Raw genomic sequence first — 24,952 nt, 5'->3', positions numbered from 1 at the left:
AGAATAAATTTGCATAAATAAAAGCTTAAAGGCCTGTATTCTAAATTGATAAGAGGTACAAGAATGAAGTTAACACAGGCATTTAAATCAGAACCATTTAATAGCTACAGAACAGTTGCTTTTGAATATTAGTTATAACAGGTCCGGGATGTTTCAGATCACGTCCATGATATCCTGCAGTAGGAAGGAGAACAGCCAGAGGTCATGGTACATATTGGTACCAGTGACATAGGTAGGAAAAGGGAAGAGGTCCTGAAAACAAAGTACAGGGAGTTAGGAAGAAAGTTGAGAAGCAGGACCACAAAGGTAGTCATCTCGGGGTTACTGCCTGTGCCATGTTACAGTGAGTATAGGAATAGACTGAGGTGGAAGATAAATGCGTGGCTGAGGGATTGGAGCAGGAGGCAGGGATTCAGATTTCTCGATCATTGGGACCTCTTTTGGGGCAGGTGTCACTTGTACAAAAAGGACAGGTTGCACTTGAATCCCAGGGGGACCAATATCCTGGTGGAGAGGTTCGCTAAGGCTACTGGGGAGAGTTTAAACTAGAATTGTTGGGGGGTGGGAACTGAACTAAAGAGATTGGGGAAGAGGCGATTGGCTCACAAATGGAGAAAACTTGGAGACAGTGTGTGAGGGAGGATAGGCAGGTGATAGAGAAGGGACGTGCTCAGACTGAAAGTTTGAAATGTGTCTATTTTAATGCAAGGAGTATTGTGAACAAAGCAGATGAGCTTAGAGCATGGATCAGTACTTGGAGATATGATGTGGTGGCCATTACAGAGACTTGGATTGCTCAGGGACAGGAATGGTTACTTCAAGTGCTGGGTTTTAGATGTTTCAGAAAGGACAGAGAGGGAGGAAAAAGAGGTGGAGGTGTGGCACTGTTGATCAGAGATAGTGTCACGGCTGCAGAAAAGGTGGACATCATGGAGGAATTGTCTACGGAGTCTCTGTGGGTGGAGGTTAGGAACAGGAAGGGATCAATAACTCTAATGCATGTTTTTTATAGGCCGCTCAGAGATATCAAGGAGCAGATAGGGAAACGGATCCTGGAAAGGTGTGGAGTTGTCGTGATGGGAGATTTTAATTTCCCAAATATCGATTGGCATCTCCCTAGAGCAAGGGGTTTAGATGGGGTGGAGCTTGTCAGGTGTGTTCAGGAAGGTTTCTTGACACAATATGTGGATAAGCCTACAAGAGGAGAGGCTGTACTTGATTTGGTGTTGGGAAATGAACCTTGTCAGGTGTCAGATCTCTCTGGAGAGAGCATTTTGGAGAAAGTGATCATAATTCTATCCTCTTTACAATAGCATTGGAGAGAGACAGGAACAGACAAGTTAGAAAAGTGTTTAATTGGAGTAAGGGGAATTATGAGGCCATCAGGCAGGAACTTGGAAGCTTAAGTTGGGAACAGATGTTCTCAGGGAAAGGTACGGAGAAAATGTGGCAAATGTTCAGGGGATATTTGTGTGGAGTTCTGCGTAGCTATGTTCCAATGAGACAGGGAAGTTATGGTAGGGTACAGGAACCATGGTGTACAAAGGCTGTAATAAATCTAGTCAAGAAGAAAAGAAAAGCTTACAAAAGGTTCAGAGAGCTAGGTAGTTAGTGATCTAGAAGATTATAAGGCTAACAAGGAAGAGCTTAAGAAGGAAATTAGGAGAGCCAGAAGGGGCCATGAGAAGGCCTTGGTGGGCAGGATTAAGGAAAACCCCAAGGCATTCTACAAGTATGTGAAGAGCAAGAGGATAAGACATGAAAGAATAGGACTTATCAAGTGAGATAGTGGGAGGTAATAGCAGAGGTACTTAATGAATACTTTACTTCAGTATTCACTATGGAAAAGGATTTTGGTGATTGCAGTGCTGACTTGAGGCAGACTGAAAAGCTTGAGCATGTAGATATTAAGAAAGAGGATATGTTGAAGCTTTTGGAAAGCATGAAGTTGGATAGGTGGCTGGGACCGGATGAGATGTATCCCTGGCTATTATGGGAGGTGAGGAAGGAGATTGCTGAGCCTCTGGTGATGACCTTTGCATCATCAATAGAGACAGGAGAGGTTCCAAAGGATTGGAGGATTGCGGATGTTGTTCCCTTAGTCAAAAAAAGGGAATAGAGATAGCCCAGGAAATTATACACCAGTGAATCTTACTTCAGTGGTTGGCAAGTTGATGGAGAAGATCCTGAGAGGCAAGATTTAAGAACATTTGGAGAGGTGTAACATGATTAGGAATAGTCAGCATGGCTTTGTCAAGGGCAGGGTCGTGCCTTACGAACGTGATTTAATTTTTTGAGGGTGTGACTAAACACATTGATGAAGAGCAGCAGGTGTAATGTAAATAGATTTCAGTGTTATGCCCGCAGCCCCCTCCTTTGTGAGAATCGCAAGAGCACTATTAGGTTGGGTCAGGGGACCCAGGAAATGAGAGAGAGACATGCAAAATACCTCGTTCCCCGGCGATGTAAAGTCACGAGACATAGCCATTGTCTCTTGGAGACACATTTGTGGATTGCGATCCTATGCTACGTGACCGCCTTCGGGCAAAGTGGGCTGGGTGAAGGGGAGAGATTGTATCATCCCCCAACCTGATTGACATCTACAACCCTGCAAGTCAGGATAAAAGAAGGGCTGTAGGAACAGCCCCCTCAGGCGCACCAGAAGAAACGCTAGCGATCCCGTAATAGTGGGAAGCCATTTGAAGGAAGCCACATGCATTCAGTTCCCTTGCCTGGGAGCTGGTGGCTGATACCACAGAAAACGACTTTGAACTAACAACGGGGAACCAACTCCCCCGACTCAACGGATTGGCCTCATCAAAAGACCCGGGCAAGTTTAAAACCGTCTCTCTTAAACCCAAAGAGCTGCAGCTTGGAATGACAGTGACTTTTTATTTTTCCATCGGACAATACAGTATCCCCTAGACAAACGATAGAGCTATTTCTTATTGATTATTATTATTATTATACCCACGCTTTTAGATTGAGTATTGACGACGTATATTATCTGAATGATTGTATTAATCTTATTTTTGTGCCCCTTTATCAATAAAGACTTTTAAAAATAGTACCATCAGACTTCAACAGACCTCTCTATCTTTGCTGGTAAGCGACCCAGTTACGGGCATCGTAACAACAGCAAGACATTTGATAAGGTACCCCATGTAAGGCTTATTGAGAAAGGAAGGAGGCATGAGATCCAAGGGGACATTGCTTTGTGGATCCAGAACTGGCTTGCCCACAGAAAGCAAAGAGTGGTTGTAGATGGGTCATGTTCTGCATGGAGGTCAGTCACCAGTGGAGTGCCTCAGGGATCTGTTTTGGGACCCTAACTCTTCGTGATTTTTATAAATGACCTGGAGGAGGAAGTGGAGGGATGGGTTAGTAAATTTGCTAATGACACTAAGGTTGGGGGTGTTGTGGATAGTGTGGAGGGCTGTCAGAGTTTATAGCAGGACATTGATAGGATGCAAAACTGGGCTGAGAAGTGGCAGATGGAGTTCAACCCAAATAAGTGTGAAGTGGTTCATTTTGGTAGGTCAATTATGATGCCAGAATATCGTATTAATGGTTAAGAAAACATATGGTGTATTGGCCTTCATCAATCGTGAAATTGAATTTTGGAGCTGAGAGGTAACGTTCCAGCTGTACAGGACCCTGGTCAGACCTCACTTGAAGTATTGTGCTCAGTTCTGGTTGCCTCACTATAGGAAGGATGTGGAAGCCATAGAAAGGGTGCAGAGGAGATTTACAAGGATGTTGCCTCGATTGGGGAGCATGCTTAATGGAATAGGTTGAGTGAACTCGGCCTTTTCTCCTTGGAGCGATGGAGGATGAGAGGTGACATGATAGAGGTGTACAAAATGATGAGAGGCATTGATCGTGTGGATAGTCAGAGGCTTTTTCCCAGGGCTGAAATGGCTAGCATGAAAGGGCAGTTTTACAGTGCTTGGAAGCAGGTACAGAGGAGATGTCGGGTAAGTTGTTGTTGTATTTTTTTCCACAGAGTGTGGTGAGTGCGTGGAATGGGCTGTTGGTGACAGTGGTGGAGGCAGATATGATAGGGTCTTTTAAGAGTCTTTTGGATAGGTACATGGAGCTTAGGAAAATAGTTAGAAACTGTTATTCCCGCTATTATTTCTGATGATCAAACTGGTTTTATTAAAAACCGTCTTCCTTTTTTTAATATTCGGCGTTTATTTAACATTTTATATTCACCTTCAACTGGAATTCCTCAATGTGTTATTTCCCTCGATGTGGAGAAAGCATTTGATCGTACAGAGTGGAACTACTTTTTTGGAGTTTTAGAAAAATTTGACTTCGGTCAAAGTTTTATCTCTTGGATCAAATTGCTGTATCTGTGTCCTACTGCTCCTGTTTTGACAAATTTTCAGAAATCCCAGTTATTTAACCTCAAACGTGGCACCCGTCAAGGATGCCCTTTAAGTCCCTTTCTCTTTGATTTGGCTATAGAACCTCTGGCGATAGCATTCCGAAGCTGTCCTGAATTGACCAGGATTTGGAGGGGGGGTGCTGAGCATAAAGTTTCTCTTTATGCTGATGACTTATTACTTTTTCTTTCAAATCCGTCTACATCCTTACCTCCAATGTTCTCACTTCTTGATCAGTTTAGCCAGTTTTCTGGCTATAAACTTAATTTACATAAGAGTGAACTTTTCCCAATTAATAAAGAAGCACAAGAATTAGCATTTCGTGACCTCCCTTTTAATGTAGTTCATAATCAATTTACTTATCTTGGGATTACAGTTACAAGGAACTTTAAAGATCTTTTTCGTGAAAATTTTGCCAATCTTTTATATACTACAAAACAGAGTCTGTCACAATGGTCACCTCTATCTATGTCCTTGGTAGGTCGTATTAATGTTGTTAAAATGTATGTTCTCCCTAAATGTTTATATTTATTTCAATCAATCCCAATTTTTATTCCTAAAACTTTTTTTGATTCCTTAGACTATTATTTTGTCATATCTGTGGAAGAATAAGAGTTCCAGAATTAATAAAATCTATCTCCAAAAATCTAAAAAAGAGCGTGGCATGGCTTTACCTAACTTTCGTTTATATTATTGGGCAGCTAATATACGTTGTGCTACCTTTTGGTCTTTTTTCCACGGCCAACCCAAATGCCCTAATTGGGTGGCAATGGAGTTGAGTTCCACTAAAGATTTATCTATTTCTGCACTTCTTGGCTCTGTACTCCCTAGTAGTTTGTCCAGACTAATTGTTAATCCTCTTGTTAGACACACTTTGCGAATATGGGCTCAGTTTAGGAAATTTTATGATTTCTGTGGTTTTTCCTTTTCTAGTCCAATCTTACATAATCACCTTTTTTTTTACCTACTATGTATGATTCAACATTCCATGATTGGTATAGGAAGGGCATTAGACATTTTGAAGATCTTTTTAATCGATAATCGCTTCGCATCTTTTCAACAGCTCTCTGCTAAGTTCAATCTGCCTAATGCCCATTTTTTTAGATATCTCCAAATTAGACACTTTATTAATCCTCTAATTCCTAACTTCCCTGAAATGCCTGAGAAAAATGTTATGGATTTCTTTATTTCTATTAATCCACTGGGTAAAGGTTTAATATCATTTATTCATGATAAATTAGCATTCTTACGGCGTGTCCCTGTGGATAAAATTAGAATGGTTTGGGAGCATGATTTAAATATCTCTTTATCTGATGAGACTTGGGACTCGATTCTCAAATCGGTTAATTCAACCTCTCTTTGTGCTCGCCATTGCCTTTTACAGTTTAGGATTGTTCATAGAGCCCATATGTCTAAATCTAAATTATCTCGATTTTACCCTAATATTAGTCCTCTTTGTGATAAATGCAAAAGGGGCGAGGCCTCTCTTATTCATATGTACTGGTCCTGTCCTAGCTTAGAGAAATTTTGGAAAGATGTCTTCATAACTTAATCCTATATTCTGAATCACCACTTAGAACCTAACCCTTTAATTGCTTTGTTTGGTTTTTTGGGTGAAACAGATATACATTTGAGTTTGACTAAGTGTCGAATATTATCGTTTGCTTCTCTCCTGGCTAGACGTTTAATCCTCCTTAGATGGAGAGATGTTGCCCCGCCCACGCATGCTCAATGGCTTAATGATATTATGTCCTGCTTAGACATTGAAAAAATTCATTATTCAATTCGTAATTCGGATATAAAGTTCCATAAGGTCTGGAGACCTTTTATTGAGTACTTTCATAACCTTCCTCTTAATTAAGGTTTTTTTTTTCCTCGGTCCCATGCTTTCAGCTCTTTTTTTTTGGTAGTAGGCATTATTATCTTCTGTTTTCAAGTGTATCTACAGTTTTGGGGGTTTGAATGTCCTGATTTATATTCTCTATATTGTGTTGTGGTTGGTCTGGAGTTTTTTTTTGTTGTGGGGCTTGGGGAGGATACTAACTTTACATGACTTCAATTTGGGTGCTTTCTCAATTATCTTTTTTGTATTATATTATTATTGTATGTTTATTTTTGCACTGTATTAATTTTCTTCATTTTGGTTTGGGGTTTTTTCTTATCTGTAGTGTGTAGAAAATGCATTAAAAAAACCAATTTTAAAAAAAGGAAAATAGAGGGCTATGGGTAACCCGAGTAATTTCTAAGATAGGGACATGTTCGGCACAACTTCGTGGGTCGAAGGGCCCGTATTCTGCTATAGGTTTTCTATGTTCTAACTTCTAGGTTCTTTTTTTAAAAAAATCAGTAGCACCCTGCTTACTACTCCCCAATTTTGTGGGCTTTTATGCTACAGCAGCTGAAGGTACATTTTAGTTTACCATTCTGGGTCCCGTACCAGCAGGAAAATGATAGCAGACTGAAGTAACCACACAGCCATTCAAGAATAATGTAATGGTTCAAATATTTATTGCATGATAACATTTCAAGACCATAAGCAGAATTAGGGCATTTGGCCCATCGAGTCTGATCCATTTTTCCTCTCAGGCCCAATCTCCTGCCTTCTCCCCATATCCCTTCATACCCTGACCAGTCAAGAATCTATCAACTTCTGCCTTAAATATGCACAAAGACTTGGCCTCCACAGCTTTCTGTGGCAAAGAATTCCACAGATTCACCATTCTCTGGCTAAAGAAATTCCTTCTCATCTCAGTTCTAAAAGGACGTCCCTCTATTCTGAGGCTGTGTCCTCTGGTTATGGACTTTCCCACCACAGAGTGGAAGTTGATAAGATATTTCCTATCAAAGCCTTTCACCATTCAATAGGTTTCAATGAGGTCACCCCTCATTCTTCTGAGGTCACCACTCATTCTTCTGAAATCTACTGAACACAGGCCCAGGGCCATCAAACACTCTTCAAATGACAAGCCATTCAGTCCTGGATTCATTTTTGTGAACCTCCTTTGAACCCTCTCCAGTTTCAGCATATCTTTTCTAAGATAACGGGCCCAGAACTGCCCACAATATCCAAATGAGGCCTCACCAGTGTTTTATAAAGTTGCAACATTACATCCTTGCTTTTATATTCTAGTCCTCTTGAAATGAATTCTAACATTGCACTTGCCTTCCTCACCACAGACTCAACCTGCAAATTAACCTTTAGGGAATCCTGCACAAGGACTCCCAAATCCCTTTGCGCCTCAGTTTTTTGTATTTTCTCTCCATTTAGAAAATAGTCAATCCTTTCATTTCTTCAACCATACACTTCCCAACACAGTATTCCATCTATCATTTATTTGTCCATTCATCTGATCTGTCAGTCCACTCTACTTCCTCAAAACTACCTGCCCCTCCACCTACCTTTATATAGTCTGCAAACTTTGCAGCAAAGCCATCAAATCCGTCATCTAGATCACTGACATAAAAAGAATTGGTCCCAAAACAGACCCCTGTGGAACACCACTCGTCACCAGTAGCCAACCAGAAAAAGTTCCCCTTATTCCTATTCTTTGTCTCTTGCCAATCAGCCACTGCTTTATCCGTGCTAGAATCTGTCCTGTAATACCATGAGCTCATAGCTTGTTAAGCATCCTCATGTGTGGCACCTTGTCGAAGGCCTTCTGAAAATCCAAGTACACAACATCAACTAATTCTCCTTTGTCTACCCTGCTTGTTATTTCTTCACAGTTATGCACTGTTATAACAGTATACATAATTAACAATACAGAAGAAGTGAAATAAAAGAGAAATGAATAAGACAATTAAAAAAGTTTTTCTTCAATCTACAATGAAAATTAAAATTTAAGGAATGGGACTCCTATTTCTGGGAAACTGATGTTCTGAAATTTTAGAACATGTGATCATTAAAAAAAGAATTAGATGTGGTATCAGGATTAAGTGTGAATAAATCTCCACGGTCTGTTGAGGTTGCTCAACAGGCTGTTAAAGCAGAACATTCCTGGAGTACTTGGTATATTATTTTAAATTCTTAATGGATGAGGTTCTACAAGGCAGTGAATATAGTACTTCTATTCAAGAAGGGCAGCAGGGATAAATTAGGCATTTACAAGCCAATGAGTATGTCATCAGTGGCAGGGAGGTTATTGGAAAAATTTGAAAAAAAATTTAATCCTTATTTGAAAAGACGGTTTGATTAAACTACCGTAAGTTAGGATGATTTTGGGGAGATCCTATCTGACCAATTGATTACTGTTTGAAGTAGTAACAAAGTTTTAAAGATTAGAGCTGTAAAGTTGATATAGTACATATGGACTTCAATAAGACCATTGACAAAGTCACTGATGGCAGATTCTGCCAAATATTTAGATGAATTCAAGGCTGGCAAACTGAGACAAAATTGGCTTCTCGCAATAAAAAGATGTGACAATTGGGAGTTTTTTGTATTATGATTGAAAGCCTGTTACCAATGATGACTCCAACTGTTACGTACATGAACAATTTCAATATGAATGCAAGAAGAATGACTAACATGTTCACAAATGACACAAAAGCTGTTGCTATTGTCATAGTGAGGAGGTACTCATTGCCTACAATATGATACTCATTTAATATGTGTGCAGAGCATGGCAGATGGAATTTAATTCTGGTAAACATGATGTGATGCATTTTGGGGAGACTAATACAGATAAGGCATACACAATTTCTGTAGGTTTCTAAAGAGTACTGAGAACCAGAGGGACCTTGGTGTTCAAGTCTAATGATCTCTGAAGGTGGTAGCACAGGTGGGTAAGGTAATGAACAAGGAATGCTGATACTTGCCTTCATTACGCAGAGCATATAATACTAGACAAAGTAGGTTACAGTATAATTTTATAAAACATTGGTTAAAGCTAGAGTATTACCTACATATAAAGGATTTAACTGTACTGGAGAGGGTGCAGGAAATTCAAAAAGGAGTTGCCTGGGATCATAAAGAGAGGCTGAAAAGGCTGACCTTCTTTTCCCTCACAGCAGCAGAGGTCAAGGGCATAGAAAGGATTAAAACTGAGAAACTTTTCCACATAGCTGAGGGGTCCAATACCAGAGGGCAAACGTTTAAAAGGTAAAAGGCAAACAGAGGGAATTTTTGAACCAATAAACTCTTCAGGCTTCCAGCCAGGCACAGGTATCAAGGAGAACTGATGTTTCAATGACAAACTCTGCCATCTTCATCAGGAATAATGCCTGTGCAAGTCTAGTCCAGTGATATTTATACCCCCATAGTCCATCCCTCCTGACTGATTAGTTCTCATCCAATCAAGTTTCCCATCCCACCAGGATGAGGACTATCATCCAAATTATTAACATAGAACTTGAAGAAAAGTGGCCATAACATTGACCACTGCAGAACACTACTAGTCACTAGCAGCCAACCTGAAAAGGCTCCCTTTATACCTGCTCTTAGCCTTGTGCAAGTCGGCCAATCTTCTATCTATGCTGGTATTGTTCCTGTAATCTTGGTGTTAGGAAGGCTGGTTCTTTTCCAGGGGTGTAACTGGATTCCCTGGTGGCAGTGTCTGAGAGGAGGATACTGCAGAAGCCATGGGGCATTATGGGCAATCCCTCTCACCCCTTCCATGACATACTCGACAAAAAGAGGAGCACTTTTAGTAACCGACCTATTCCACCGAAGTGCACCACTGAACACCACAGGAGATCCTTTCTCCCAGTGGCCACAAGACTCTACAACAAATCCTCCTCAAGTCTACAAGTATATGGTTTCATTGCACATCTGTATTTTGCACTACTACTTTGTAAGCGCATTTTGTATTCTTTCTCGTACCTCATTGCTTACATTTTGTATTTTAAAGTGTTTATTTCTGACTGAGCCACCCTGCAACAATAGCTTCCTTTGGGATAAATAAAGTTTTATCTTATCTTATCCACAAATTTGCTGATCCAGTTAACCACATTATTATCCTGATCGTTGATATACATGACAAACAACAGACCCAGCAACAATCCCTGCAGCACAGCACTATTCACAGGCCTCCAGTCAGAGAGACAACCCCTCTCTAGCTTCTCCCACAAAACCAATGTCAAATTCTTCATCCTGAATACTGAGTGACTGAACCTTCCTGCCCAACTACCCTTGCTAAAGTCCATGAAGACAACATCTACTGTCTTGCCTTCATCCACTTTCCTGGTAACTTCCTCAAAAAACTCTGTAAAATTGGTTAGACCTGATGTACCATGCATGAAACCATGCTAACTATCCTTAATCAGTCCATGTCTATTCAAATACTTAAATCAAACAAGAGAAAATCTTCAAATGCTGGAAATCCAAGCAACACACACACAAAGTGCTAGAGGAACTAAGCAGCCCAGGCAGCATCTATAGAAAAGAGTACAATCAACGTTTCAGCCTGAAATGTTAACTGTACTCTTTTCCATATACTTATATATCAGTTCCCTCAGAATATCTTCCCACTAAGGATCACTGGCCTATAATTTCCTGGTTTATTTTTAGAGCCTTTCTTAAACAATGGAACAGCTTTGGCTATCCTTGAATCCCCTGGATACTTCACCTGTTGCTGAGGATGATTTAAATATCTCTGCTATGGACTCGGCAATTTCTGCACCTGCCTACTGCAGGGTCTGAGGGAACACCTTATCAGGCCCTGTGGATTTATCCACCCTAATTTGCCTCAAGACAACAAACCTCCTCCTCTGTAATCTGTATAGTGTCCATGAAGTTGACGCTGCTCTACCTCACTTCTATAGACTGTGTCATTTTCCTGAGTAAATACAGATGCTAAAAAATTACCGTAGTTAAGATCTCCCCTCATCTCTTTTGGCTCCAGACATGAATCACCAGTCTGATTTTCCAGTGAACCAATTTTATCCCTTGCAATCCTTTTGCTCAACAGATCTGTAGAATCCCTTAGGATTCTCCTTCACCTTGTTTGCTTAGGCAACTTCATGCCTTCTTGACCTTCTGTCATCTCCTATCAGATTTCCCCTTCTCCAGCCCTTTATTTCTTTCACCAATCAACTTCCCAGTTCTTTACTTCACCCTTCATCCCTTCCCCCACTCAGTTTCAACTATTACTTACTACCTTGTACTTCTTCCTTCTCACTACCCACCTTCTTACTCTGACTTCTCAACTCCAATCCTGATGAAGGGTCTTGGCCCAAAACGTCAACTGTTTGCTCTTTTCTATAGATGCTGTCTGGCCTGCTGAGTTCCTCCAGCATTTTGTGTGTGTTCCTTCTTTTAGCCCTCTTGATATCTTTAGTTGTTCTCTTGTATTTCTTATACTCCATAAGCACCTCATTTGTTCCTACCTGTTTAACCAGGGTCTCAATATCTCTTGAAAACCAAGGTTCCCTACACCCATTATCTTTATCTTTTATTCTGACAGGCACATCCAGGTTTTGTACTCTCAAAATTTCACTTTTGAAGGCCTCCCACTTACCAAGTACATTTTTGCCAAAAAATAGCCTTCCCAAATCATTCATTAACTCTTTCCACAAGGATCCTAAATCTTCCAATCTGTTCTTTCTATGAATTTGATTTCATTTTTCCCCAAAAGCACCACCCAACCTCCTCTGCCTACCTGCCTATTCTTTCAAGACAATGCATGTCCTTGGATGTTAAGTTCCCATCTATTATCTTTCAGCTGTCTCAGTGGTGCCCACAACGTCATACCTGCCAATCTCTAACAGAGCTACAAGATCATCTACCTTATTCCATATAGTACTGTGTTTAGTCAAATAACACTTTCAATCCTGTATTCATCACCCTTTTCAATTTTGCTGTTACACTTCCCACTCACTGTAATTCTGCCCTACCATCTGCTTGTCCTTCCTCACAGCCTCACTACACACTGCATCTACTTGGATACCAACTGCCCCATCCTCAACCCTATCACTCTGGTTCCCATCTCCTTGCCAAATTTTCTTGAACTATTCCAATAGCTCCAGCAAACCTGCCCACAAAGCTATTGGCCCTCCTTGGATTCAGGTGTAATCCACCTCTTTTGTACAGGTTATACCTTCCCAAGAAGAGATCTCAATGATCCAGAAATCTGAAATCCTGCCCACTGCACCAATTCTTCAGCCATGTATTCATCTGCTAAATCATTCTCTTCTTACTCTCACTAACATGTGGTATAAGGAGCAATCCAAAGATTACCACCCTGGAGGTCCTGCTTTTCAGTTTTCTACCCAACTCCCTATATTATATATATTCTACCCAACTCTCCTCCCTTTTTTTACTTATGCTGCTGTACCAATATGTACTACAACTTCCAGCTATTCACCCTCCCACTTTAGAATGCTGTGGACCTGATCTGAGGTATCTCTAACCCTCAAACTTAGGAGGCAACATTCCATCTGGGTCTCTCTTTCATGTCCACAGAATCCTTTCCCACTAAGGCTCACTGGCCTATAATTTCCTGGTTTATTTTTAGAGCCTTTCTTAAACAGTGGAACAGCATTGGCTATCCTTGAATCCTCTGAGTACTTCACCTGTTGCTAAGGATGATTTAAATATCTCTGCTATGGACTCGGCAATTTCTGCACTTGCCTACTGCAGGGTCTGAGGGAACACCTTGTCAGGCCCTGTGGATTTATCCACCCTAATTTGCCTCAAGACAAATTTGCCTCCTCTGTAATCTGTATAGTGTCCATGAAGTTGATGCTGCTATACCTTACTTCTATAGACTGTGTCCTGCTCCTTTAACTATGGAATCCCCCATCAATACTGCACTGCTCTTCTGCTCCCTTCCTTTTTGAGCCACAGTCTGACTCAGTGCCAGAGACCCAGTCTCTGCAGCTTTCCCATGATAGGTCAGTCAACAGTACCCAAAGCAGTACACTCATTATTGAGGAGGATGACCACGGGGTATTCTGCACTAGCTGCCTATTCCCTTTCCCTCACCTAGGTACCTGCTTCCTGTAAAATAGGGGTGACCATCTCCCTGTAGTTCCTAACTTTCACCTCCTCATTCTCCCACGTGAAAGAGAACATACCACTAACTCTGGCCCCAATCTCAGTGCACTAGCTATGTGCAAATAGAGAGAAAAAAAACTCAATAGAAATTCACTTAGAACCTGCACCTGTGTTTGCCCGCACCTGTTCTCACTGAAGCTTGTTGAATGAACAAGACCTCTCACATTCTCTAACACCCACACTCTAACAGTGGCCTATTGCAACAACGGCCACTCCACTTAACACCTCCATTTTTTTTACTGGCTCAAATAAAACTCACTCACAGCAAGACTTGTTCGTTTCAGTTGGCTCCCACACTGCAATGATGTCTCTCACTGGAATTATAAGCAAGTTGTGCCCAAAATACAAAACATTAGAATTTGAGTTAATTGAGTACCTCTGTTGAACAGAGGAAAACAAGGAATACAACCAATAGAATATAGAAAATCCAATAGAATACTTCCACAAAAGCCAGAAAGAGCATACAAATGTAGAATAACTAGTGTGTAGAGACCTGGAACTCCTTACATTTCTACTGAAGTACAGAAAGCTAAGAGGGGAATTTATAGTGGTTTCATTAAACTTTCAAGAGTTTGAGGAGAGACAAAGTGAATAAAGAAAGGTGTGTTTTTTTTAAAATCACAAAGTTTTTTTTGGTGAGCAAATGTACATTTTATTTGAATGAAGTGTTTTAGTACAAGGCTAAAATAAACAAATAATTCCATTATTCCTCATGTAAAAGATAAAGGCTAAGCACTGCCAAAGATCACTGAAAATTGATGGTTTAGGCTCCAACCTGGGCAAAAGCCTCAGGTAACTTGGAAATGTACGATTATACAAATCAACTTGAGATTTGGATTTTGCCACCTTCATTGCAATGTACCAATGGAAAAAAGACTGAGCAGCCACCGTAAGAATGTTCTCATCACGTTGTTCCACAGTGAAGAATGTGAACAGTAACACTCGTCTTTCCACTCTGTGGTCCCTTTGATTCCATTTGTTTTACAACATCCATGCCTTCTACCACACGGCCAAACACAACATGCTTTCCATCCAACCAACTAGTTTGGGCAGTACGGATAAAAAATTGTGATCCATTTGTATTGGGCCCAGCATTTGCCATTGACAATATTCCTTCTCCTTCATGTTTGAGTATGAAGTTCTCATCTGGAAATTTGTTACCATAGATGGATTTGCCCCCTGTGCCATTGCCTTTTGTGAAATCTCCACCTTGGCACATATAGCCAGGAATTATTCGGTGAAAAATTGATCCCTTAAACCCCTCACCCTCTGGTTTGGTACAAAGCACACAGAAGTTCTCTGCAGTTTTTGGAACAACATCGCTCCTTAGCTCGAATACAATGCGGCCCACTGGCTGCTTATCAAAACCAATGTCGAAGAAGACGCAAGGGTTGCCATCTCTCGCCACTTGGCACTGACCTCAAACAAGCACACTGCTAGGAGTGTTCTTAAATCAGAAAGTTAATGACTGAACTATAGTGTCTGTACTTATATACTCAAGTCCACTTGTATCTTAGCCTTTGATACATTTGCCTTCCTGGCTGCTTTTTGCTCAATAACTTACAGGTTCATATAAAATAATGTCAACATCTTTCAATTTCTACAGAAGTGGAAGAGCTCATTCTCCAACATAATATTTCTCCTACAATTTCTTGCCCATTCAATAAACTGCCTCTCCCCCGAGCCCCACTAATTAGAAAAGAATAGATGCCTGCATTTATCCTACTCACACTCGTGGCAAATGTCAGCTGTATCAACTATATTACTCTTTACCCTCTTGTCCAATAGGTAGGCCCCAGCAGAGATCATTGCTGCACCTCAGTCGTCCAAACCCACAACTTTTGCTGATAATGCAAAACAATAATAAAGTAGGCCAGGAAGATGATGCAGGGGGCCAAAGAAAGGTGCTGGTGTTCAGAAAGATCTAAGTGCCCTTTTATCTGAATCACAAAGTTAACATCCAATACAGGTCACCTCAGGAAAGGTTTACTTGCAGAAAAGATTTATTAGGTTGATTCCTAGAATAGCAGGATTGTGGTAACACGAGAAGCAGCAAACATACCCTCTTCTGATCTTAAGATGGCAGGCAATTGATGAAACAATCAAGGATGGTTGTGCTTAGGAACATGTCCCAAGCAATTCCTGTCATTATGCCCTGAGGCTGAAATGATTGACTGCAATCATTGGAGTGTTTTCCTCTCAATGTATAATGTCTTCAGTGTCCCTCAATGCCATATTTAAATTAAATGCTGTTTTGATGTCACTCTCATTTTACCTCTGGATTCACCTCCTTTGTCTATGTTTGGAAAAGTGATACAGCCAAGTGAGAGGGGTGAAAGCAAAAAACTGGGCAGTGATTAACATGTTATTGCAAATTAAGTGGCAGAACACCTTACATCCATTCACTGATGAACAAGTATAGACTGGTTGGGTGGTAACTAGCTCAATTAGTTTTGTCCTGCTTTTTGTGAAATGGACACACTCAGACATTTTTACACTCTGGCATCCATCCACCAAACAATACTATCACTATAATAGAACAGGTTAACTGAAACTAAGTTCTAAACTGAGAGTTTTCAGTACTTCAGTGTGTTAATCAATCCTTCAGCATTTGCTATATTTGCTTAGGGTAATGGATGAAGGGAATCAAACTGGCTGATGAGCTTCTAGTTATGCTGAAGGTAACATCAGGAAGCAGAAAGGAATCACCATTCAGCACCTCTGGATAAACCAGGTAAAAGAGCGCCAGAGGAGATTTACAAGATCACGGGAATTGGGGAAAATTTTAAAAAAACAGGACCAAGAATCAGAGTGGATCAGTGTATTGGTTTCAAAAGAGGATCTGGAAGTGAATTAGTCAGGAACAGGATTAGGGCTATGAGATGGTGTTGGTTGAGGAAGCAATTAGCTGAGGGAGCTGCCATCATTCCGGGAGCCCAAAGATTTCAGGGCAAATAGGAGCAATTACTTAGAAAAGTACTCAAAAGAATAGCCTTCACAGGAAAATTATAATTGCCTCTGAACCCTGCAGTGACCTATGCAAAATTGAGCTACACAATCAGTCTTCGAACCCCTAATTAAGGCTTTGCTCATGTTCAAGGCCCTATCATTTGCAAGCCTTGTGTACCTAGAGGAGTTTCTTTCATCAGCACTGATTGACATCATGACCACGCTCTACGGTTTCTGTGCATGTGCATAAGCAAGGAGGATCAAGGACACTACTCTGAGGCTCAAAGTTCTCAAACAGATAGTAGATCCAAACAGATAGGTTTGGGATTTACTGCACAGAACAGCTAGTGCAATTGGCTTACTTGCTCCTAGAAATTCTGAGCCAAAGTGGTTCACAATGGTGAGTTTTAGGTTATCCTTTCTCAGCCACTTAACATCTTATATGAAATTTTAAAAGTTATCAGTCTCCAAACAACTAAGTCTTTAACTATTTTGTCCATGATTTTAATCATTTGCCCAAATTTCTCCATCTTTCCCTGTTGTCAATTTTATCTGGTTATGTCACTGTAATATATTTTGGAACTATTACCACCTGAAGCCACTAAAAGAGCTTTGTTAAATCAACAGTTGACATAATTCCATTTAAATTTATTAAATTAGACCAGGGTGGGCACAGATAGGTCAGAGTCTGATAGATAATTACAACACAAGTAAAAGCATGATATTTATCAGCACTCTGACTTGTGTCCAAAAATCTATCAATATCACATTTATTTTGTGCATTGAATTATTGCCTGCAGTCCTGAGGTAGAGACTGCCAAAACACTTACAATTATCTGTGTAAAGATTTTTTTGCTCATTTCAATACAAAATGTCTTCATGAATCAGATCCAAACTCAGTGAAACAGACTCTCAGAATCTATTCTGTCAGTTCCATTCCTAATTCTGTATGTCTTACTGAGATCATATCCAATCAACTTTCATTTGGGTACAGAAACACAGTTCTTTGAATCAGGTATCATAAAATTTCTAAAACCCAACACTGCAGATGCTGGAAACATTAAAGAAAAACAGCAAGTGTTAGAAATACTCAGCTCATCAGGCAGCACCTGCAAAGGGAATGGAAAGATATTCCTGGACATGGCATCACATTGAAGACAACAGAAACTACAGAGGATAAGGAATGGTCAAAGATGAAAGAAGCCAAGAGGTACTATTGGACAAATCGTTCCCTCTCTTCTCACCAATCTAAAGGATTATCTCAGCAAATTTCTTGTTCACTCTTCCATCTCCTACAACACATTCTCCTCACAGCATTCAGGTAGAGCAGTGCCTCATCTGTGAACATAGCAGAGTGTTAGTACTCACAATATGGTTTCCTTTAGCAAAAAAACAAAATGCTGGAGAATCAGTTTTTGTGGCAGAAAGGAAGTGCTGGCATTTTGGGTGAAGACTGCATCCGGACTAAGAGTGGAGAGGGAATAAAGCTGATATAAAGAGGAAAGGGAGAGGGGTTGATAGGTGTTAGGTAGACCAAGGAGGCTAAAGGATGAATGGAAGATTCATATTTAATTATTACATGTATATGGAAACATACAATGTTTGCAATAAACGTGCACTATTTGCAATAACATCCAACCCATCAAAAGACGGCCTGCAAGTGTCGGCACATATTCTGGAGCCAACATAGCATATCCACAATGTTCAGCAAGTCAACACAGGCAACAACAGCAGAGCAAAACAAGACAATAACAGCAAAACAATGACCTTTCACACCCTCCTCTCAAACACACAGATAGATATCCAACTCCATGCCACCTCTGCATCTCCAGACCTTGATCCCAGACTCTCAGATATTGCACCTCCAACCTCAGTCACTGGCCCAGACCCACAGACTCAGCCTTCCATCTTCTGCCTGCGGACACTCTAAACTCTAAACCAACATTTGGCTTTGCTTATGAGAGGCACAGATAAAGGAGAGACAGCACCTTTTCCTCAGGTCAGCAATGGCCAACACCAGAAGCCATCTGTTCAAGATGAGTGGAGGAAAGTTTAGGGGACATTTCATAAAGGTTTTTCTTTTATACAGAGAGTGGCAGGTGCCTGGAATGCACTGTCAAGGATGGAGGAAGAGGCTGGCAAAAGGTGGATATTTTTAAAAATCTAGATAGGCACATGGATGAAAAATGGAGAGTTATGGCTGTGAAAGAGGGAAGGGTTGGAATGATAGTGGAGTAAGTTCATATCAATCAGCACAACAATATAGGCCAAAGGACCATACTGTGTTGTACGGTTCTATGTTCCAAATCTAGCCAGTTCCGATGGAAATGTTATCAACCTGTAAAATTAACATAGCTTTTCCTCTCTTGCAGACGTTGCTTAACCTTCTGGTAATTTCCAGTATTCTCTTATTATCATATTTCCAGCAACCTGCATCTCATTGTTTCAGTACATTCCTCATCCCTGCTCTGTCCTTATTCATGGTCGGAACTGAGAAATGAGAAAGGCATGACCACATTAATGGGGCTATATTACAGACCACCCAACAGTCTGAGGGATTTAGAGGAGCAAATCAGTCTGAGGAGCAAACTATTGCAAGAAACACAAGATCGTTATAGTAGGTGATTTTAACTTTCTACATATGGACTGGGACTCCCATACCGTAACAAGACTAGACAGGATGGAGTTTGTCAAATGTGTTCAGGAAAGTGTCCTTAATTAGTACATCGAAGTCCCAAAGAAAGAGTGTGCGATACTTGATCTATTAGGAATTGAGATAGGGCAGGTGATAGAAGTCTGTACAGGGGAACATTTTGCATCTAGTGATCACAATGCCATTATTTTCAAAGTAAATATGCAAAATGTTCAGTCTGGTCTGCGAGTTGAGATTCTAAATTGGAGAAAGGCCAATTTTGATGGTATCAGAAAGGATCTGACAAGTGTGGATTGGGACAGGCTGTTTTCTGGGCAGGTAAGTGGGAGGCCTTCAAATGTGAAATGTTGAGAGTACAAAGCTTGTTTGTGCTTGCCATAATACAAGATGCAGGGATACCAAGTTCACAGAAGTGAGGAAAAACAGCATCAACATCATGGACCCTACACAGAGTACAGAGGATTTGTTTGCAGTCCTGAGACAAATCAGGACGTATAAATACCCAGGGCCTGACAAGGTGTTTCCTCAGACCCTGCAAGTACAGAAATTGCCAGGACCCTAGCAGAGATATTTAAATCATCCTTAGTGAAACGTGAGGTAACTGAGGAATGGAGAATAGGCAATGTTGTTGTGGTGTTTAAGGCACTAAAAATAAACCAGTAAATTTATAAGCCACTGAGCCCAAGATCATTAGTGAGAGAGTTACTGTAAAGTATTCTAAGGGACTGGATATACAAGTATTTGGATAGACATGCATTGATTAAGGATAGTCAGCATGGCTTCACACATGGTAGGTCATGTCTAACCGATCTTATAGAGTTTTTCGAGGAGGTTACCAGAAAGGAGGATGAAGGCAAGGCAGTGAATGTTGTCTACAGCATTTGACAAGGTACCACATGGGAGGTTGGTCAAGAAGGTTCAGTCGCTCGGCATTCAAGATGAGGGATTAGACATTGGTTTTGTGAGAGAAGCCAGAGAGTGGTAGTAGATGGTTGCCTCTCTGACTGGAGGCCTGTGAATAGTGGTGTGCTGTAGGGATCAGTGCTGGGTCTGTTGATGTTTGTCATCTATTTCAATGATCTAGATGATAATGTGGTTAAGTAGATTAGATGACACGAAGACTGGGGCGTAGTGGACAGCAAGGAAGGCTATGATGGCTTGCAGTGAATCTGAAGCAGCTGAAAAAATTGGATTGAAAAATAGCAGATGGAATTTAATGCAGACATGTGTCAGGTGTTATACTTCAGTAGGATCAACCAAGGTAGGTCTTACATAGTGAACAGAATGGAGCATGGTAGAACAGGTCCATAATTCATTGAAAGTGGTGTCACAAGTAGACAGGGTTGTAAAGAAGCTTTCGGCTCCTTTCATAAATCAACCAGAGTACAGGAGAAAGAATGTCATGTTGAAATTGTATAAGACTTTGGTGAGGCCTAGTTTGGAAAATTGAGTGCAGTGTTGGTCGCTGATCTACAGGAAAGATTCAAATACGGTTGAAAGAAAGAGTACAGAGAAATTTTACAAGGATGTTGTCAGGTTTGCAGGACCTGAGTTACAAGGAAAGACTGAATAAGTTAGAACTTTATTCCTTGGAACATAGAAGACTGAGAGAAGATTTGATACAGGTAGACAAAATTATGAGCATAGATAGAGTAAATGCAAGCAGGCTTTTTGGGTGGGACTGCAACTAGAAGTCATGGATTAAAAGTGAAAGATTAAAAGTGAAAGGTGAAAAGTTTAAGGGGAACATGAGGGAAAACTCCTTCACTCAGAGGGTCATCAGAATTTTAAATGAGTGCCAGCAAAAGTGGTGCATAAGAGCTCAATTTCAATGTTTAAGAGGAGCTTGGATAGGTACATAGATGGTAGGGCTATGGTCCTGGTGCAGGCAGTTTAAATGGTTTGGTATTGACTAGATGACTCAAAGGGCCCATTTCTGTGCTGTACTTCTCTATGACTCTATTAACAGTTTCTCTCTCCAGCTGATTCAAATTCAAGTTCAAGTCTACTGTCATCTGACTCTACAGATAAACAACCAAATGAAACAACGTTCCTCCAGACCACGGTTGAACCCACAATGCATATAATCCCATGCAGTACATAAAACAAACTATTACCACAAATAAGTTAATAAAATATCATTCAAAATACACATGAAGTGCAGCATAGGTAAACAGTAAATAGCTCACTGTCATAATGACAAAAATCTCAGTGATGGAAGGGTATCCATCAGTGTCACAGCCTGGGGGAAGAAACTGCTACCCAATCTGTCAGTCATCGTCCTAATGCTCTTGTACCTCCTTCCTGATGGTAGTGGGTCAATGAGATTGTGGGATGGGTGGTAGGTTTCCCCAACAATGCTTCAGGACCTTTATATACAACACTCCTGATAAATGGCAAACATACAGTAGGGGTGAGGGAAACCACAGCAATCCTCGCAGCTGTTTTTACTGTCCTCTGTAGGGACTTACAGCTTCGGTACCATACTATGATGCAGCCAGCCAGGACACTCTTGATGGTGCTCCTGTTGAAAAAGAATGGGAGTGGGGAGCCTTGCATACCTCAATCTCCTCATTCCCAGGTTGTGGATTTCCAACCTCTTCCAGTTTATCTCACAAAACCTTTAACAGAAAAAGCGCAAGAGTCGCTTTTACATTCATGGGGATAAGTCTGGTAAATTTCTAGCCAATCAGCTGAGGCGTTCCAAAGCCAAACAACATATTACAAAGATCCGGAAGGAGAATGGAGACTTTACATCGGATCATTTAGAAATTAATGACGCATTTAAAAAATTTTATTCTCGGCTTTATTCCTCTGAATCTTTGAATGACAATATCTCTGTTGATCAATTTTTAAAGAATCTGAATATTCCTTCACTTTCATCTGATTTTAAAGCTAAACTTAATGCGCCTATATCATCAGAAGAAATATCTTTTGCAATTTCTGCACTGTCCAGAGGGAAATCTCCTGGACCTGATGGGTTCCCTGTAGAATTTTATAAATCATTCTCTTCACTTCTTTCTCCTCAGTTACTTTCAGTATTATCTGACTCGTTTAATTACGGCAAATTGCCACCCTCTTTCAATGAGGCATCTATTATTCTTCTATTAAAAAAGGGCAAAGACCCAACAGAGTGTTCCTCGTATAGGCCGATTTCTTTGCTCAATGTTGATGTAAAGATCTTAGCTAAAGTTTTGGCTCATAGATTAGAAACCGTTATTCCCTCCATTATCTCTGATGACCAATCAGGTTTTATTAAAAACCGTCTCCCTTTTTTTAACATTCGGCGTTTATTTAATATCTTATACTCACCTCCAACTGGGATTCCTGAATGTGTTATTTCCCTTGATGCGGAGAAAGCATTTGATCGTATAGAGTGGAACTACCTTTTTGTAGTCTTAGAAAAATTTGACCTCGGTCAAAGTTTCATCTCTTGGATCAAATTGCTGTACCTGTGTCCTACTGTTTCTGTTTTAACTAATTTTCAGAAATCCCAGGTATTTAATCTCAAACGTGGCACCCGTCAGGGATGCCCCTTAAGTCCCTTTCTCTTTTATTTGGCTATAGAACCTTTGGCAATAGCATTTCGAAATTGTCCTGAATTGACCGGGATTTGGAGAGGGGGTGTTGAGCATAAAGTTTCTCTTTATGCTGATGACTTATTACTCTTTCTCTCAAATCCGTCTACATCCTTACCTCTAATGTTTTCACTTCTTGACCAGTTTAGCCAGATCTCTGGCTATAAACTTAATTTACATAAGAGTGAACTTTTCCCAATTAATAAAGAAGCACAAGAGCTAACATTTCGTGATCTCCCTTTTAAAGTAGTCCATAATCAATTTACTTATTTTGGAATTACAGTCACAAGGAAGTTTAAAGATCTCTTTCGTGAAAACTTTGCCAATCTTTCATATACTATAAAACAGAGTCTGGTACAATGGTCACCTCTATCTATGTCCTTGGTAGGTCGTATTAATGTTGTTAAAATGTATGTTCTCCCCAAATTTTTATACTTATTTTAATCTATCCCAATTTTTATCCCGAAATCTTTTTTTGATTCCTTAGACTCTACTATTTTGTCATATCTGTGGAAGAATAAGCGCTCTGGAATTAATAAAATCTATCTCCAAAAATCTAAAAAAGAGCGTGGCATGGCTTTACCTAACTTTCGTTTATATTATTGGGCAGCTAATATACGTTGTGCTACCTTTTGGTCTTTCTTCCACAGCCAACCCGAGTGCCCTAATTGGGTGGCAATGGAGTTGAGCTCCACTAAAGAATTATCTATCTCTGCACTTCTTGGCTCTGCACTCCCTAGTAGTCTGTCCAGATTAATAGCTAATCCTCTTGTTAGACACACTTAGCGTATATGGGCTCAGTTTAGGAAATGCTATGGTTTCCACGGTTTTTCCGTTTCCAGCCCTGTCGCACATAATCACCTTTTTTTACCCACTACGTATGATTCAGCATTCCATGTTTGGTATAGGAAGGGCATTAGACATATTGAAGATCTTTTCATTGATAATCACTTCGCTTCTTTTCAGCAGCTCTCTGTTAAGTTCAATCTGCCCAATGCTCATTTTTTTAGATATCTTCAAATTAGACACTTTATTGCTCCTTTAATTCCTAACTTTCCTGAAATGCCTGCAAAAAATGCTATGGACTTATTTCTTTCCATTAATCCACTAGGTAAAGGTTTAATATCAATTATTCAAGATAAATTAGCAGCCTTACGACGGGCCCCTGTGGATAAAATTAAAATGGCCTGGGAGCAGGATTTAAATACCTCCTTATCCGATGAGAGCTGGGACTCGATTCTCAAATCGGTTAACTCAACCTCTCTTTGTGCTCGCCATTGCCTCTTACAGTTTAAGATTGTTCATAGAGCCCATATGTCTACATCTAAACTATCTCGATTCTACCCTAACATTAGTCCGCTCTGTGATAAATGCAAGAGGGGCGTGGCCTCTCTCATCCATATGTATTGGTTCTGTCCTAGCTTGGAGAAATTTTGGAAAGATGTCTTCACTACGTTATCGTGTATTCTGAATCAGCACCTAGAACCAAACCCCTTAATTGCTTTGTTCGGTTTCTGGGGCGAGACAGATTTACGTCTGAGTCCGACCCAATGCCGAATATTATCCTTTGCCTCTCTCCTGACTAGACGCTTGATCCTCCTTAGATGGAGAGATGTTGCCCCGCCCACTCATGCTCAATGGCTTAACGACATTATGGCCTGCTTGGACCTCGAAAAAATTCATTATTCAGCTCTTAATTCGGATCTAAAGTTCCATAAGGTCTGGGGACCCTTTATCGAGTACTTTCATAACCTTCCTCTTGACTAGGGTTTTTTTTTCTTCTCGGTCCCTTGCTTTCAGCTCCCTTTTTTTTCCTGGTAGTAGGCATTATTATCCTCTGTTGCTAAGTGTATTCACAGTCTGGGAGTTTGATTGTCCTGATTTATATTCTCTATATTGTGTTGTGGTTGGTCTGGAGTTGTTTTTTTTTGTGTTGTGGGACTTGGGGAGGATACTAAGTTTACTTGTCTTCAATTTAGGTGCTTTTTTGTCAAATTCTCTTCCTTTGTAGCATATTGTCATTGTATGCTTAATTTTGCACTGTATTAATGTTCCTCATTGGGATTTGGGGTTTTTAATTTGTAAAATGTATAGAAAAACTAATAAAAAAAAATTTAAAAAAAGAAAAAGCGAGTGTGCTTTTTACCTTGCTAATGGTTTGGTCTCCATGCGCATTTATATTCTGCATCTCATGAATGATAAACTGGAAATTGTAGGCAGAAGACCCTTGATCATTTTCTTACAATATTCTTTACCCACACAAATATGTATTTAAAGACAATATAGTTTAACCAAAGTATTGTAACCTTATACAAATCGTTAAAAGAATACAAGGTCATTTTTCATTTAAATGTTCATCAAATATTAGGTTTCCCCACAGTGTACT

The 24,952-nt window shown here is 40.3% G+C and overlaps 2 protein-coding genes across 3 annotated transcripts in view; both read right to left on the bottom strand.

The window, feature by feature from the left end:
• spag6 (sperm associated antigen 6) overlaps positions 1-24,952 on the bottom strand; it is a 138,069-nt gene that overhangs the window by 112,269 nt on the left and 848 nt on the right. The window contains exon 2 of one of the 2 annotated variants that reach the window (XM_073054648.1): positions 17,580-17,673. The exons of the other annotated variant lie outside the window; for it this stretch is intronic. The gene's annotated coding sequence lies outside the window, so the exon portion shown is untranslated. The remainder of the gene's footprint in view (positions 1-17,579; positions 17,674-24,952) is intronic. 2 annotated transcript variants of the gene reach the window in all.
• LOC140731510 (peptidyl-prolyl cis-trans isomerase-like) lies at positions 14,141-24,754 on the bottom strand. Its single transcript, XM_073052981.1, has 2 exons — positions 24,713-24,754; positions 14,141-14,800 (listed from the first exon to the last, which is right to left on the bottom strand). The coding sequence occupies exons 1-2, from the start codon at positions 24,752-24,754 to the stop codon at positions 14,291-14,293; spliced, it is 552 nt and encodes a 183-aa protein (XP_072909082.1). The 3' UTR covers positions 14,141-14,290.

Source organism: Hemitrygon akajei, chromosome 8 (assembly GCF_048418815.1).
Source record: "Hemitrygon akajei chromosome 8, sHemAka1.3, whole genome shotgun sequence".
Lineage (NCBI taxonomy): Eukaryota > Metazoa > Chordata > Chondrichthyes > Myliobatiformes > Dasyatidae > Hemitrygon > Hemitrygon akajei.
Note: the sequence above shows the minus strand (reverse complement) of the source record. Positions and strands in the feature narration are given on the sequence as shown.

Coding starts and splice junctions, on each gene's coding strand:
- LOC140731510 (XM_073052981.1), bottom strand. CDS start 24,754: ATGCAGAATATAAATGCGCATGGAGACCAAACCATTAGCAAG. Junction 14,801..24,712: donor GAGACCAAACCATTAGCAAG/GTAAAAAGCACA, acceptor GTTTGAGGTCAG/TGCCAAGTGGCGAGAGATGG.